At 45.9% G+C, this 17,467-nt stretch overlaps 1 protein-coding gene across 1 annotated transcript in view; it reads left to right on the top strand.

Moving 5' to 3' along the window:
* Window positions 1-17,467, top strand: part of LOC119162239 (uncharacterized) — a 114,256-nt gene that overhangs the window by 72,129 nt on the left and 24,660 nt on the right. The window contains exons 11-12 of the mRNA XM_075879033.1: window positions 728-805; window positions 6,916-7,029. Coding sequence (XP_075735148.1) covers window positions 728-805; window positions 6,916-7,029 — 192 coding nt within the window. The remainder of the gene's footprint in view (window positions 1-727; window positions 806-6,915; window positions 7,030-17,467) is intronic.

The raw sequence follows: 17,467 nt of genomic DNA, 5'->3' as shown, positions 1-17,467 counted from the left end.
TTTTCAAACTACATTTAAGCCTTTCATTGGCTGTGACCAGGGTTCTCACCAGAAATGTCTTGGGGGGAAAATTTTGAGAGCCGGCTTGGAAGCTGGATATTACATTTAAAAATATTCATTTTTCAAGCTTCCTGTTTTCGACTCCTATCCACATTTCATTTTCAGTTGCACATTTTTGGCATCTATGATGCACATAAAAAATTGAAGCAAGGGCACCCGCGTTTCAGATCTTTAAAGCCACAAGTCCAAACTGCATTTTATGTAACCGGGTGGTGGAAGGCACGACGCGTTCGTGTTGCATCCGTTGCTGTTTATTGGTTCCTCAGGCACACATTTGAAAGGGGTCAATCGGAGTGGTGGCTGATCATCTATCGAAAGTGGTAGGTAGTGAGCCGGAGGGGTTGGTGAAGTGGAGTGGTGAAGCAGCATTGTGGGTGGCATTTTCACTTCTGCCCACTTTAGGGTGAACCCGGGTTGTGATATAAAGCAGCAGGACACCTTTTTTTTTAAATATCAAGGCTCTTGGCATTTGCATTTATCTACTTATATCTTAGTCCAAGAATTCATTGCCTTATGAAACAGTGATTCTCAATGCCCATAAACAACCTTCCTTATTCTGCTTGAAGGACTGTTCATTGGCACATGTTGACCTATTTGCCAGTTGTCTGAGAGATTATATAAATGAATTTTAAAGGTTCTGTGTCTTTATTTTGCAATTTTATTGCAGTGACAAGGCTACCTCCCCACCTCCTAAATCTATTACTGAACGTGCATTTAGGCCCAAGTTTCTTCGAAAGTTGTTCAAGTGAGTTTTTTCTTATAGTATTACTAGAAGTTTGTGTCACCTAAACATTTTCATGAGCATGCTTTTGTAAGGTGCGAGGGTAAAACAACAAAAAAAGGCTGTGTAAGGTCATGGCAACCATATTTTGTGATCGTAAAGGTGTGAATGCCAAAAGGCACTTTAATCAATTCAAATTATTCTTGCAAGACTGAAAACTACAGTGAGCCATTCAATACAGTAGATGAGAAATACTTTCCGGGGAATTGTTTCATGACAATGCCTAGCCTCACACTGTTGCTGCAACTGAAGAATTGTGGGATCAGTTTGAGTAGGATATTTTTTATCTCATACCCTGTAGTCTGCACCTTGCTCCTAGTAATTTTCACATCTTCCTCGAGCTGAAAAAGTTTTTGGGCTGTAAACATTTTGGAAGCTATGAAGGTTTCAAGAATGCAGTGTTCAGCCAACATATTAAACTGGTGGCAGAAGAGTGTAACATAAGAATTCTGAAGCTCCTCACGGGATACGACAAATGTTTAAATGCAGCAGGTGATTATGTAGACTAAAGGAGTGAAGGAAAGTTCATGTATGTAACAGAATTGTTTTTTCGCCCTGCCGTGGTGGTCTCGTGGCTAAGGTACTCAGCTGCTGACCCGCAGGTCTCGGGATCGAATTCCGACTGCAGCGGCTGCATTTTTAATGGAGGCAAATATGCTGGAGGCCTGTGTGCTCAGATTTGGGTGCACGTTAAAGAAGCCCAAGTGGTCGAAATTTTTAGAGCCCTTCACTACGGTGCCTCTCATAATCATATGCTGGTTTTGCGATGTTAAGCTCCATATATCAATCAATCAATCAGAATTGTTTCTTCCAACAAACATTTTTTTTTGTGCGACTGAATAGACCAGTCTTTATTTTCCGGATGACTCTTGTCTTGCACATTGCATGCACTTGCAAATAAATGCTGCACCCCTAACACTGATCTAAAAACTTACCATTTCTTCCCTCTTTCTGTTAAATGAATCCTCAACTTTGCTTCTGCACAGTTCTGCAAACAAATGGCCATGGTGTAGTTTCTAAACTTTTGCTTTGACTTATGATGATAGCATAAGCATCGAAAGCTATCTCTCTGGGGAGAAAATATTAATGCTTTCTGCCATGATGCCAGCATGACATTGAATTAACATAATAAACCTCAGACAGTTGCACTGCTAAAGGCAAATGAACCAGCGAAACATACGTTAGCCCCCTTGTTTTAAAGCACAGCTTTTTTTCCCACTCTCTATTCTACCACGAAACCTCCTGCACTCTTCTACATTTGTGACATTTCTTCAGGGAGCACGAAAAAGGAAAGCATGATCCCTCAAACAATATAGTTCGATAACACTATTTTTACACAAAGAAATTTAAGCACATGTTCCTGTAGGAAAAAAAAAAACTATGTGTGACATGGTGCACACTGTAACGACCATTTTGTTAGTTGGTTATATTATATGCCAGGAAAAAAGTATGTACGCGACAAAAGGGAAGGGCACATGGTGCTCGAGCTTCTGCTCCATTTAGAAAGCCTACAGACATGTGCATGTAGGTTCTCAGGTGGCATTTAGCCCCCTGGCAAAATGCTGGCAAGGCATGACTGACACTTTTGCTGTTTCTCGTAAACATAGTGCCATGCAGAAGGTTCTGTAACCAGTAATTCTTCACTCAGCCCATTGGCTGTATGAATAGTTACTCCAAGTGAACTAATCTCGATAATTGAAACTCGAACGGGCCCAAAAGTTAGTTCAAATTAAAATAAGTTTGAATTCATGAAAGCTAAATGAACGAAGAGCTCACCATGCAGTGGCGCTTGTGCATTCAGCTAACACACAGGGGGAAGTTTCAGAAGACGCGTTTATTCACAAATCACAGGACATTCGTCATTAATTGAAGTAATCGGTGATGCGTGTCTGCACACGTTTGCCTTGCAGCAAGTCAATGAATTTTGCGCGCAGCTTGCAAAGCATTTCTACTTTGGCTTCAGCATTCTCCTGGCAAGGGAAGTTGCGCGCGGCAATTTCCAGCGCCGACACTCTCTAAGGACGATGACAACAATGACTACGTCTCCGCTACTACCTTCTGCGCCGCAGCCGCAGCGTGGGCCGTGGCCAGTTCTGTGGCCAGCACGGGACGAGAAAGGAGGAGCGTCTTCACGCGGAAAGAAGCAGATCGGCATTTGAGAGAGAACCAACACTCCACAGCAGCTTTTTTTTTTTCCTCTTTTTACGCGCGCCGTTGAAAGGAGGAGGGTCTACATGGCAGAGACGGGAAAGGGGGAAGCGTGGCACAGGCTCGTCGCAGATCGGCATTTGAGAGAGAGCAAATATTCCACGGCAGCCTTTTCTTTCCTGTTATTTTCTTTCGTGCCCAGCATTCAGGTGTGCCGGAGGTGCCGCCGTGGGATTGGGCGTGGTGCTGAGAGCATTTTCGTAGCGCGGTATGTTCGATTTAACCGTCGCAAGTGCTTGCGTGTTTGAATTAAGGGTGTTTTCACCCATTGGAATACACATAGCTTTGACGGGACCTCAGTGAAAGTTAGAATTAACCGGAAGTTCGAATAAGGCGTGCTCGAATTAATGAGAATTGACTGTAGCCCAGTCAGCCACTTCAGTTCTGTAACCTCTTTCAGGAGAAACAGGTAGCAGTCAACACAATCACAGTGTTTTTAGTGCACCAACCAGGAAGGGAAACATAAGAAAGGGGAAACTGATACGCATGGCCCTGTGAAAACTACCGTAAAATCCAGAATATAGGTTGAATTCTTTTTTTTTTTAAATGCAATGAAAAGTCAATCTTCGTCTTAGATGCCGGCCACTGGTAGAAATAATGTGGAAGTCTCACAACAATGGGCAGCTGAAGTCAAAAGCCTCTATTGCCATCGTGAGCATCAGCAGCGGCGTCATTGGGCAAGGCTAGGCAAGGCCATAAAGTTTTCTAAATATACACTAGAGGGAACTCTGGCACTAGTGTCCATGGGAGCTGCAACGCATGGCGCTCCAGGGAGCATGGGAATTATACGTATTATATGGATTTGCCTAGTCTTCGTACTTTACATTCCTTCTGGCTTCGTGTGGCTTGAAGCTGCTTTGTCACGAAACAACAATCTGCAAATGTTCAGCAGTTACGCTTCACCACCTTCACCTTTTAGGACCACCATTTCGAATCGGCTCACAAAGTTCAAAACGGTTTGTTCTTTAATTCGAAACAAAACCAAAACACAGCAATAAACAAAGCCACAAGTGCGATTTGCCACCCACAAGCATAAAGACTAGGCAAACCCATGTCATACCCATAATCGCCATGGTCGCTGAACGATCGAAGCGCCACAGTCCCCTTTAGTTAATTTTAAGAAACTCTATAGAAGGTCGCGACTCACTGTAGGTCGTGGGCAAGGCCTACAGCATACTAGCAATACCATTTCGCTTTGGTTACCTTTGTCAGTCTGCTTTTTTTTCTATTTCCTTCAGAAATGAGTGGTATTCTATGTCAATTTACGATAAGCTTTAAGAAAAAAAAGTTATCGAGTATGCCAAAGCGCACGGCAACCTCGCAGTACAACAGAAATCCAGTGTATCGGAGAAAAGCATCCGATACTGGAGGAGCCACAAGCAGTGCATCACATCCTGCAGCAACCAAACAAAAACTTCGTTTCGTGGACGGACTGCAGTGCACCCCGAACTGGAAACGTTACTAGCTGAATTCGTCCAGGAGCTGCTTGCAAGGTCACTACTTGTGACACCGGAGTGCATCTGTGTGAAAGCTATCGAGAAAAGGCTATAGCACGCTACTTCGGTATCACAAGGGCGCAATTCAAGGGTTCGCCATCATGGGTGTGCCAATTTATTAAGCGGAAGGGCTTTGCACTAAGGCGGCGTACTTCCGTGTGCCAAAAACTGCCCGAAGATTTCGGCAACAAGCTGGTTGAGTATCAGCTCTTCGTCGTCAGGCTTTGTCGACAGCTTTGTCGTCAGCATTGCCCATGTCGACACATGGGCAACTCTGACGAAACTTCGATCTAGTTCAATATGCCTTTGAACTGGGCTGTGACAACTGAAGAATCCAAGCAAGCGAAGCTCTTGATAACAGGCAACGAGCATTCGCGTTTTACAGTCATGCTCGCATGCACAGCCGATGGAAAGAAGCTGTCCCCTTATATCATTTTCAAGAAAAAAGGGCTACCAAGAAAGACTTTCTCCGTGATGTTATCGTGAGAATTAATGAAAAAGGGTTCATGAATGAGTCGCTCATGCTTGAGTGTATCCAACTCATGTAGAGTTGACGACCCGGTGCGCTTTTTCAACGCCCAAGCATGTTGGTGCTCGAATCATTTTGAGGCCACCTTGCGGCCGATGTAAAGGGAGGTCTGTCCGATGGCAAGACGGACCTTGTCATGATTCCTGGGAGACTAACATCAATCCTCCAGCCACTGGACATAGTGCTTAATCAACCCTTCAAATATCACATGCGGGAGCTCCACAATGAGTGGATGCTGGGCGACAATCCCAAGACCCCCACTAGCTGCCCACGACGTCCACGACTCGTGACCGTTTGTAGCAGGGTGTTGTCAGCTTGGAAATTTTTCCTGGGAGAAATGGTGCGCAAGTCGTTCCGCAAATGCTGCATCAGCAACGCGCTGGATGGAATGTAGGACGATGCACTCTGGGGCGTAACTAGTGAGAAAGAGACGTCGTCGGACGAGTCTGAGTGACAGCACTTTGTGGCCTTCTGGCGTTTAACTATATAAGATTGGTATTGAAATAAAAATTAACGTCACCACAGTGCAGCTGGCTGCGTCATGTATTTATCAAGGTAAGGGTGTGCCGTGATACTTTGCGATTTTTAAATTTTTTTTTCGGATAATTAAAGTTAGGGGGGGGGGGAAGGGTGACATATATTCTGGCAGACCTATATTGCGTTTTTTTACAGTAAGTGGGACTAAGATTTCAGAACATAAAAGCCAAGAAAACATGAGAAACAGGAATGCATCAGCAAGTTTCTACTGTACTCTTTGACTTGTCATGGTGGTCATTGTCAGCCATTTCACTGAGGAGCTGCTGTTGTCAAGAAAGCCATATCACTTTTATAAAATTTCGCTTGATGTGGCACCAAACACATTGACTACCATACAGTCAGTAGTGTTTCTGGTTCTGGGTCAAGCTCATTATCTTAACGCAGGGTCTGGAATGCGCTTGGACATCTACTTCTACACATTTAGTAAAGTCACGTGAAATCTCCAAGGGTGGTTGCTTGAGATTATCAGGCCAAATTAAGAAACAATTTTGCCTTATAAAGTGTGCCACTGTGGGTTATGACCATTGGAGAGAGCATTTGCACCATAAATCAGTGCCTGTTTTTTATCATGATGCACCATACTATCTTACTTGTCTATCAAAGCTGAGCATGCAGATAGAGTGAAATATATTAATGATGAGCTGAAGATGGCTTAACATGACTGAATTTCTCAAAAAGTGGGGTTTACATGATCGCTCTTTCTAATTCGAAGGTGACCAATCTATAACAGCATTATTTAGTGCTTGCTTTTCTGCCTGTCCTGTGTTTTTATATGGGCAGTGGGCCATAATTTCAGTTATATGGCTAGATTTAATTCAAAGGCTGTGGAGTATGCAGTGAGGCATCAAAATAATGTTGTTGGAAGGCCGTGTGTGCTATGTCATGTGTGCTACTTGCAGAAGCAGCACAGCAAGCTGCTCGCTACCAGTTAAATGTGTCACACCTCCTGAGTGCTGTGGGGAACTTACTTTTGCCCAGAGCTAGATGAAAATTGAATTAAGAGGTGACATTTATATTATAAACTGCAAACATTCTGAACAGTTCTCTCTTGTGCAACATGTAGCAAATTATGTGCTAAATGAATGTCTTTGGAAAACCTGGAGGACCTATCAATTACTTGAACTCGTCTAAGCACAATGTACCTAACGTGCATTCCCAGACTTAGAGGGAGCTCATTTTAGTAGCTCCCTTGTAGAAGCCCATTATAAAAGTGTCTTGTATAAACTGATTGCTACTATGTAAAAATGGTTGTGGTTTGGTAAAACTACTAATAATCATAATTACTTTCTCTGGAATTCGCACAGGTTCTCGAAAGGTACTAGCACCCATGAAGATCAGATGACACAACCTTCTAATCGAATTTGTCCGAAGGGGCCCAATGCAAGCCTTCTCAGAGGGCCAAATGATGGCAACCTCTTGTGAGTAATTTAAGCAAGACAACATTTGCTCTTTTGTTTGACCTGTGTGTTGTGAATGGATATAGAGTGCAGAAAGAAATAGATTTGTTTCACTGACAGAGGTGCTGCAGTGGTGCAGCAGCATTCAGACTGCCTACTGAGAATTGCCTGCAACATCTGTGCATGTAAACATGTATATATTCAAATGACAGTTCACAGTACCATCTTTATTTCATTTGCTTGTTGCATAGAGCACAGTGTATGTTTGCAATGATCAACGAATTTTGAGAAATAAAAATTGTTATGCAACATTGCCTTAACAATTATATGCAGTAAAAAACTAGCTGTTGTTCTGTGCACAAATACAACCAACGAACGAAGCTCCTTAGAAATTGGACCTAAACGACTATGCGCCTGATCTCACTGCTGACCTTCATGAAGACGGTAGGCTGGGAAGCGCGTGGGGAGAGCATCTGCTGCACTCGGTGGTGAAAACGATTAATTGAGTGAGTGTGTGGCATGTGGTGCAGCGCAAGCTATCTGTCACCACATCTTCACTCCCTGGGAGTGCACACCTGTTGTTTTGCTCGGCGCACTTGCCAGGCGCTGGGAGCTTCTATGGCAATGGCAGGTGTGCGGTCCTAAGAAGTTTCGCTCCTTAAAATAGCATGTCCTTGGATATAGGGCTGTTCCAAAGTATACAATACTATCAGATATTTCGTTAGTGGGGTGCAACACCCATTGAAGTAGTAAACAGTACTCTTTAAATTTAACAATCTCCAAGTGATAAGTGATCACCTCTCTATTTAACTGTGTCACCTCACTAATCGCCTACCACAAATTCATCTATAATGTACAGCGAGAGTCATGGGTAGTTATTATTTCTTTTAACTCCTCTATCATGCTGGAAGCTACAAGTGCAGAGTGGGGAAAAGAAGGGAGAAGAGTGGTATGGAAAGACGGTCCCATCCAATTTTGTATTGTTGTCCATCACAGCCTCGAACATTTTTTTTTCACTTTATTTGGATGTCTTGGCTGCTGCTGTCAGTTCAGGCATGTGCAGCACTCTTTAGAAAAGCTCAGTATACTTAGGATGTCTTGCATTGCTACACACTTGGAGGTAGTTACGTTCCGTTTTGGTTCTTTCCACTCGCCTCTCGCTTTTTGCGCGACATTTGCTTCTGCCGCCAAGGAAGCCGAAGATGAGAACTTTTCATCTGCTGGCACCTTGAGGAAACGACCGCTCCGACATCATCTGGATATAGAGACGTTTATTCGTTCCTTTTTCTCTTCCGCACTGTCCCTGCACCCCTGGTTTTATCCCGTCTCCCCATTCAACCACTCTTGCAGTCCAATCGTAACGCACGGATGTGTCTCTCCTCGACTCCCGGTTGGCTGCCGTTGAAAGTTCCAAGCCCGGATTTCTCCTCGCCACAACCTCGAAGACCCACCGCCTCTTGCCCACTCATCGGTTCTCCGCCGTCGTTCAGGTTTCTTTCACCTCAGTTCCCAGAATGATTGACGACGGGTGTTGCCGGGTCGTGGGAAAGCGCCTCCGAGTAAGTTCTCGCGATGCCGGGCTGACAGGCCATCAATACAATTGGCCCGTGCACAAATGCCGTCGCCTCCGCTGATTCTGGTTGTCCGGCGGACGCGCACGTGCACCTTCCATCCTTGCAGCCTGGCCCGGCCACCTGCAGCCTGGCTTGGTCTCCTGTAAGGCGCCATAATTGAACTCCTTGGGGCAGGGGAGTTGTCGCGTCCTTTGTGGCCAGCAGTCATCGTCCCGCATTTCGGTGGCGCTGCTTCCTTGTTGGCGAGGGGTCGCCGGCCGCGGGGTGGGTAACAAAAAGGTATTCGGGGAACGCACGAAGTTCGAGCCCAACACCTCCCCTCCAACTGTGTTGCACTGTATCTATGACATGCGACACAAACACAACCGCATATGCACACATGTTCACTGGCTCGACACGTGAGGCACCAACTGTCACTCGTACCTCGTTTACTCCGTTGCGCGCACACGCTAACAAAGCATACACCCCCCTTAACTCGCCGTCTCTTTTATGCGTCATCGTTAGGGGTCACCAACTGTGACATTGCGTCGGCATTAGCGTTTAGACACCCCTTTTTGTGTTCAATTTCCAGGTTATACTTCTGTAGTGCCAACGCCCAGCGTGTCAGCCTAGCGCTCTGCGGAGTGGTTAGAGTCAGAAATTTGAGTGGGTTATGATCGGTGATCACCTTGATTTTAGCGCCAAACAGCCAAACATCCAACTTCCCTAGTGCCTAAATGATTGCATAAGCTTCCTTTTCTATTGTAGCCCATCGGGTCAGAGCCAGGCTAAGCTTCTTGCTCAGAAAAGCGATAGGGCGCTCCTTGCCCACCAGATCCTGCTGTGCCAGGCATGCACCAACGGCGTAATCGGATGCATCTGTGGCGAGGATAAATTCTTTAATTGGATCTGGTGCCTGCAACGCCGACGCCTGCACTAGACAGTTTTTCACCTTGTCAAAAGCTTCCTGCGCCTCTGTATTCCAAGGTAATTTCTGCGGAATACGTCAGCCGGTTAGGTTAGTCAGAGGCATAACGACTTTGGAGTACTCGGGCACGTAGTCCCTATAATAGTTGGCTAGCCCTAAGAAACTACGAAGTTGTCCCTTTGTTTCGGGAGCCGGGATCTCCTTTATCGCCCTGACCTTCTCTGGATCGGCCCCGTGCTTGTCTGATCCCACTATATGCCCCAAAAATTTTACTTCTTGTTGTGCAAACCGACATTTGCTTACGTTGAGCGTCAACCCTGCCTTCGCTAGGGACACAAGCACCTTGTCTTAATGTTCCAGGTGCTCGTTCCAGTTCTCAGAGTATATCGCTACATCGTCAATGTAAGCGCAAGCATAATGTCTATGCGGAGCCAGTACACTATTGATGACCCTCTGATAGGTACTGGCGGCATTCTTTAACCCAAAGGGCATCACTCTCCATGCGTACTGGCCTGAGGGAGTGGCAAAAGCAGTACAAACCTGCGCGTCCTCGTTGAGAGGTATTTGCCAGTAACCCCTGAACATGTCTAACAGAGTTATGTACTTAGCCTTCGCTACTTGGTATAGCAGATCAGTCGCCACGCTCATGGGAAATGCGTCTGTCTCTGTTATTTCGTTGAGTCTCCTGTAATCGCAACAGATGCGGATGCCACCGTCCTTCTTTGATACGCAGACCAGTGGATACGCGTCGTGCGGACCCTCAACCGGGTATATCAATCTCCACTGCTGGAGCTCATTTACCTGCCTCTCTACTTCATTCACCAGCGCCACCGGCACTCTGTATGGGTATGCGCGCCTCGGTTGCTCTCCTGCTTTGATTCGTATTTTATGGATTCCCACTTTGCAGGTGCCGGGTTTGTTTGCGAATATCGTCGGGTGCCTCGCGATTAAGTCTCGTAGCTGTTCTCTCTGTGTGGGCTCCAGGTGTGCTACCTCATCAAGCTGCAGCGTAGCCTGCACCTCTAGCCCACATGATGGGACCGGAACCTCTCCAAATTCCTGATCGCCTTCGAATATCACTCCTACTGCAGTTACTCGGGCGTGATATGCGCGAAGCTTGTTAGCATGAATGGTTCTGCGTGAACCGTCCTCGAGCTCAACTAAATAACTGTACGGTCGCAGTTTTTCGACCACTGTGATCGGTCCCTTCCACTTCGCCACTAGCTTCCCCTCTCCTTCCTTCTGGAGCCATAGTACTTGGTCCCCTGTGACAAACTGTTTGTCTGTGGCCCTCAAGTTATAGCGTCCTACGTACTCCTTCTGCGTAACTTCACTCTGTCGGGCGGCTCCTTCGCTAGCTTCTTCCAAACTACTTCCGAGCTTCGCAAGATATTCCGCTGCTGGCATACCCAATGATTCCGGCACTTCCCAGTCTCCTGACCAAGTCCTTTTGAGAATGGATAGGGGCCCGTTCGGCACCCGCCCGTACATGAGCTCGAACGGTGACTGCCCTGTAGTCGCATGTGGAACCTGACAATATGCCCATAACAAAAATGGAATCATCCTATCCCACTCGCGTCCGTGTTCGCTGACTATAAGCATTCTTTTTAACGTGCCGTTCCAGCGCTCGACTAAGCCGTTGCTTTGCGGGTGATCGGGCGTGTGGAAAATCTCGGTGTTGCCCCCAGTATTTGCAACATCTCCTGTGTCAACCTTGACATAAAGTTGGTGCCCTGATTCGAGCAAATTGTCTCTGGCACCCCGTGTTGAGAAAATATCTGCAGTAACGCGTCACATGTAGCCTTTGCCGTTAGTGAATGGAGGCATACCACCTCTGGCCATCTGGTATGTAAGTCTACGACACAAAGAGCATAGCGGTGACCTCTAGCCGAAGGGGGTACCATAGGACCGAAGCAGTCCATGTTTACTGTCTGAAACGGCGTGCTGGGCCTGGCCAGGGGCTTTATCGGAACCCTATCTATCTGCCTCGTCGGCGATTTCACCTGGCATCCATGGTACGACCTACAGCACTCCTTTACATCTCGCGACATCTGCGGCCAGTAAAATGAGCTTTTCACTCGTTGTAGTGTTTTCCGCTCTCCTAAATGACCTGCCCATGGTGAATCGTGGGCCATTTTCAGCACTTCTTTGTGCCTGTGCGATGGTAGCACTAGCTGTTTGCAGATGCGACCCGCGAGGTGTTCCTGATGATACAATAGCTCGTCTTGAACGAGCATACCATGCGTTCTGGCCTTTGCCTGCACCCAAGCATCTCGCAAAGCCGGGTCTGCTTCCTGAGCCTCACGAAACTCCTGTCATTTGCTTTTGACCGGCTCGGAACCTTCGCTGTTGCTCTCCGCGGTTATGACGCCTGCCATCGCCCGTTGCTCCTCGCATGCCTCATCTGACAGCTCTACTATAGCTTCGGTCTCCTCGACTGCTGAACACTCATCTGACACTATGTCACGTTTAACCCTTTTCTTGAGAAGCTGTGTGTAATCCTTGGGCGTGATCAGCGCGTCGGTGCCGTCCAGCAGCTTATCTGTGATTGCACGGAGCACGGCCGACTGCACCGCCTCGGACATCACGTAAGGACTTCTTTCAGTAGCTATGAGCGGCACGTAAGCCAACTCAGTGGTTACCTGTTGCCCGAACGCTCCCGTCAACTTTATCTGCGAACCCGTACCATCGTACTGAGGTACCACTGCCTTTCTGATGACGCTCATCTCCGCTCTTGAGTCTACCACGGCGTTTAATGATCGACCTGAGCTCTTAAGCGTTACAGTTTCCAGTGAGGGTTGTTTCTGCTCTTTACGCTGCCACAACCTGTCTGTCATTGCTATTTCTGACCCGAATGCAGAAGCCGTCACCCTCGCGACCACTGGACCGTTTTGTTGTCCTGCTAGCCTAGTGCCTTGCCTTGCACCTGAGCCCTTATTGGGGCAATTCCTGGCAATGTGGTCGGCACCCTTACACTCAAAACATCGCCTTTTCCTTTTTCCGTCTGTGGGTGTATCTACCGCTGTTTTAGCTTTCTTTTGCCACTCCTCTACATTTGCCTTCTTTTGTGCTGCCTTGCACTTTTCGCTCTCCTCGAATCTCTCCGCGAGCCTAGCCACGCCACCGGGCAGCAAAAAGGACTCCTGTTGCTTACAAATGACATGCGCTCTCGCTTCCGGGCTCAAACATTCTTTCAAGCGATCCGCGACGACTATCTGCTGGAGTTCTTCGAACGTGCCTACCTTTGAACTCTGGACATAATAGTCGAAATAATTCTCAAGGCGCACGGCAAACTGATCCCAGGACTCTCTTTCTCCCTTTTTCGATCCCGCAAACAGCCTCTTGTACTCCACCGCCGAAAGCCTGAGACCCTCCAAAATGCTTGACTTAAGCTTAACATAAACTTTGCGCTCCTCTGCTGTAAGCCTGCACAGCAGCCCGCATGCCCTTTCACTCAACTGTGGCAAAACTAGCCCGGCCCACCATTCGCTCGGAACTTCATACGACTCGAGCGTTGCCTCAACATCCTCGAACCACATTGGCGCAAGCGCCTCTTGCTTCGGCATTGGTGCCAGTACACCCCTTAACAAGCTTGCGAATTTCAGTCGCCTGTCTTCCTCTGACCTTCTGCCAAGCGCTACGCTGTCATCGCTCTCGTTGGACTCTGCCCCATTACGGGCTTGTAGCCGCTGGCTTTCCAGCATCAAGCGCTGCTTCTCCGTTTCCGCCTCAGCAATTTTTAATTGAAGCTGGAGCAGCGCTAGCTGCTGTTCCGACGCCGTATCTGACGTGCCACTACCATGACCCCTCGTGCCGCTGTGGGCGACTCCCAACGCCTGCAAGTTTCCTGCCCCGTCCCCGTTCATTTCCGAGTTGTCCCTTTCTCTGTCTTGCAAGTTGTAATGCTTTGTCATCGCCTGCGCCCAACAGAAAATCAAGAGGTACCCGCCTGAAGTAGCCTTGCGGTGCGCTCTTCCTCCTCGGAATCCAGTGGACTAGCTTTGCTTCGTTGATCCCGCAGCGTGGTAGTCAGTTGAAGGTGGTTATCGTCAGTCCCGGCCGATGTCGCTCCGCGCTGTCCTCCTCAGTTCAGCCATGCAGATCCTGCTCGACTGCGCCAGTTACGTTCTGTTTTGGTTCTTTCCACTCGCCTCTCGCTTGTTGCGCGACATTTGCTGCTGCTGCCAAGGAAGCCGAAGACGAGAACTTTTCATCTGCTGGCACCTTGAGGAAACGACCGCTCCGACATCATCTGGATATAGAGACGTTTATTCGTTCCTTTTTCTCTTCCGCACTGTCCCTGCACCCCTGGTTTTATCCCCTGTCTCCCCATTCAACCACTCTTGCAGTCCAATCGTAACGCACGGATGTGTCTCTCCTCGACTCCCGGTTGGCTGCCGTTGAAAGTTCCAGGCCCGGATTTCTCCTCGCCACAACCTCGAAGACCCACCGCCTCTTGCCCACTCATTGGTTCTCCGTCGTCGCTCAGGTTTCTTTCACCCCGGTTCCCGGAATGATCGACGACGGGCGTTGCCGGGTCGTGGGAAAGCGCCTCCGAGTAAGTTCTCGCGATGCCGGGCTGACAGGCCATCAATACAATTGGCCCGTGCACAAATGCCGTCGCCTCCGCTGATTCTGGTTGTCCGGTGGACGCGCACGTGCACCTTCCATCCTTGCAGCCTGGCCCGGCCACCTGCAGCCTGGCTTGGTCTCCTGTAAGGCGCCATAATTGAACTCCTTGGGGCAGGGGAGTTGTCGCGTCCTTTGTGGCCAGCAGTCATCGTCCCGCATTCCGGTGGCGCTGCTTCCTTGTTGGCGAGGGGTCGCCGGCCGCGGGGTGGGTAAAAATAAGGTATTCGGGGAACGCACAAAGTTCGAGCCCAACAGAGGTACATCAGCCACAGGGATTAACTCTTAGTAAGTTGTCCTATATTTTTGACCCAGTGATACAAAAACCAGCTGTGGTATATTGATATAAACTATAAGGAAATATTATAATATGAAACAAATTTCATCAAAATCAAGCCATTAGTTTACTGAAAAAGAGTGTCACATATATGTCCCACTGACTCCTGAAAGTGTTCTGAAAAAGTGGGAAAACACTGTCTCCACGTCTCATAAAGGCGCCATTTCGTAATTGCATCATCGGGTATCTTGGGATAAGACTGCTAAAGCAAGTGCGACATAGTGTAACTTTTTAAGTTGGAAAGAGGGAAGTTTTGAGTGCCTCATTTCAACAGGGGAACACCTCCTGTAGTTGCATCTATTATGAGCCTTCATAGCTCTCTGTTTTGTTCCTGTAAAGTTTACTTCACTGCATGCATCAACCACTTTTTTTTTTTTTGTCTATATGGCTGTCCTTGCTTTTACTTTCGAAATTGTCGAGTACAAGTGTTGTCCCTGAACATGTGTCTTTTTGTCAAGAGGTATATGATACCAAGAAAAATATTTTCATGTGTCAATATCCACAACAGTGCTGAGAGATGAGCAGGGCAATATCACAGGGAATTGTTCAAATGTGTTTATCTGTCAAGTTATAGCACAAATTTACAAAAGCATGTGATGACTGGAAGCTAACATCACCTCTTTCACAAAGCAAAAAAAGAAATTATCTGGCATTTTTATTGGTAGGTTCTATCTATCTCATGAAGAGGAAAATTCAGAAGCTGTCATAAAAAAATTGACTAAACGTCAGTGCCATTGTAAAACTATATCTGGCCTTAAAAAGCGTGGTAAATGAATTTTTCTCAAGATTATGAAGAATCAGGTAAGATATGAATAACCTAATATTGCACTAATCACTACGGGTGATGTGTGAGAAAATATTTTATGAAGAGGGATATGTGTCCCGCTGTCACACAAAGGGTTAAACAGGGCATGAGATTGTCAGAGCGTCTCAGTGACAAGAGGGCTTGTTGTGGCACACTGTGACAGCCACTCTACCTACACCATGCAGCAGATGTAACAGCTACATAGTACATTATTTGCTATTTGCACAACAAAGCTTGAGTGCATGCCTCCACCCACGACTGTGGTCTAGTGGCTAAGGCATTTGGCTGCTGGCCTGCAGGCCGCAGGATCGAATAGCGTCCTTGGTGGCTGCATTTTCGATGGCGGTGGAAATGCTTGAGGCACCCGTGTGCTTAGATTTACGGAGCCCTCCACTACGGCATCTCTTATAATTATATGGTCGTTTTGAAATCTTAAACTCTAATAATTATTAATTGCATGCCTTGTGCTCATGTGCTCCTGTCTGGCTCAATTAAGTACTATCAAACCCACTTAATACCAGTTTTAACAATTTCCAACAATTTAACAACACATCTACATGTATGTGTAGTAACAGCCTTGGTTGCATGAAGCCATTGGCGATAGCGAGATAGTTCCACCTAACTGCTAACTTTTTCAATGTGATCACTGTTCTTGTGGTGGTGCAGTTGCTGTATCAAGCATGGCATTGATATACCTATATATTGCTGAGCGTTTTCCAGTGAGAGAGAGTCTTCTTTTGAAACTTATTTTTTAATATGTCATTTTTTATCTGCACAGTTTATTGATGTCCTAATGCTTATGATTCTTTTATGAGCAGTTTGTACGAGGATCTACCATGTCTACTAAGCAAAAATATTTCTTTGATTGATGATTTCAATCTTTCAGCCATTAACTGGGATGATATTATTTATGGTACTTTTTGTTCAACTGACACACTTTGACATAATGTTTTCCTTTAGCCTTGACCAAATGGTAACACACCCAGCAAAGTTTAGTTTGATGCTTCATGTACTAGCATTTACAATGAAATGCTTTGCTAGAGCGACTGTCACAGTTGAAAATGGTATTTCTGTCCATAGATTAGTAATTTATTTATAGTTCACTAGTAATTCAATCATAATTCAAGGCATTAGTAATTCATTCCTACATTGCTAAGCTGAACAAATTACTGACTTCTTTAGTGCCCATTTCAATACATCACTCAAATGTGGTAGCATACCAGCCAATTGGTGTACAGCTCGTGTTGTGCCAATCTTTAAAAAAGTGACCGTCATTCCTTGTCAAACTCTCCTGTTTCTATCACTAGTAACTGCTGTAAAATTTTAGAGCGTGTTATTGCAAATTATGTTAATACATTTTTTCAGAAAATAATATTTTGTCGTCATATCAATGTGGTTTCCAAAAAAATGTCAGCTTGGTGTCAACAGTGAATGAATTCACAGGAGTGCTAGATACTATAGACCCTTTCACTGTTTACAAACAGTGGTGCTGGTCGGCTTCCGTTTTTGTGCACCAGCATAGTTTAGGAGCATTGGCGGGGAACAAATGCCTTAGCGAATAGCTCACTCATTTTCAACACTTTTCTCCCCTTTGTTTGGGCAAATAATTCAAACACATTTTCTTCTAAGCTACACACAACAATATAGGAATTAGTCATTAACTTTAGGCACCTTCTTTTTACCAGAAAGCAGAAAAATAGTTTTCCTCCCTCGGGCACAACTAAAAAACAAGTTTTCTGCTTCAGCATTAGAGAAAGATAATTGAAGTAACCGTAAGTTTCTTGGGAAGCAACACGTGCTGCTGCTATTGCTATGTTGACACTGACCAAAAAGGTGAATACCTAGGCCGACTGATGTGTGTTTTTTTTTTTTTAGATTTTAGTGAGGAAAACTTTTGTTCAAGCTCAAAAATGTTTGCCTTTCTTCAGGCATTGTTAAGTGGATTCATGCATATTTATTTAAAAAATAGAAGTCAATTTGTCAAAGTCAGGAGTTGTCATTCTTCTTCTCTAAATGTTTCTTCTGGTGTGCCACAAGCTATTGTGTTAGGTCCCTTATTATTCTTAATTTTTGTTCACGGTTTAGTTGATGTCATAAATGAGGATACATCTATTCAATTATTTGCAGATGATTGTGTTATTTAAAAAAAAATATGTTGTGTAAATGACTGCATGTTACTTCAGCTATCTCACAAGTATAGATGAGTG

This window comes from Rhipicephalus microplus, chromosome X (genome assembly GCF_043290135.1).
Source record: "Rhipicephalus microplus isolate Deutch F79 chromosome X, USDA_Rmic, whole genome shotgun sequence".
Taxonomy (NCBI): domain Eukaryota; kingdom Metazoa; phylum Arthropoda; class Arachnida; order Ixodida; family Ixodidae; genus Rhipicephalus; species Rhipicephalus microplus.
This window is presented reverse-complemented; position numbering and strand designations above follow the sequence as displayed.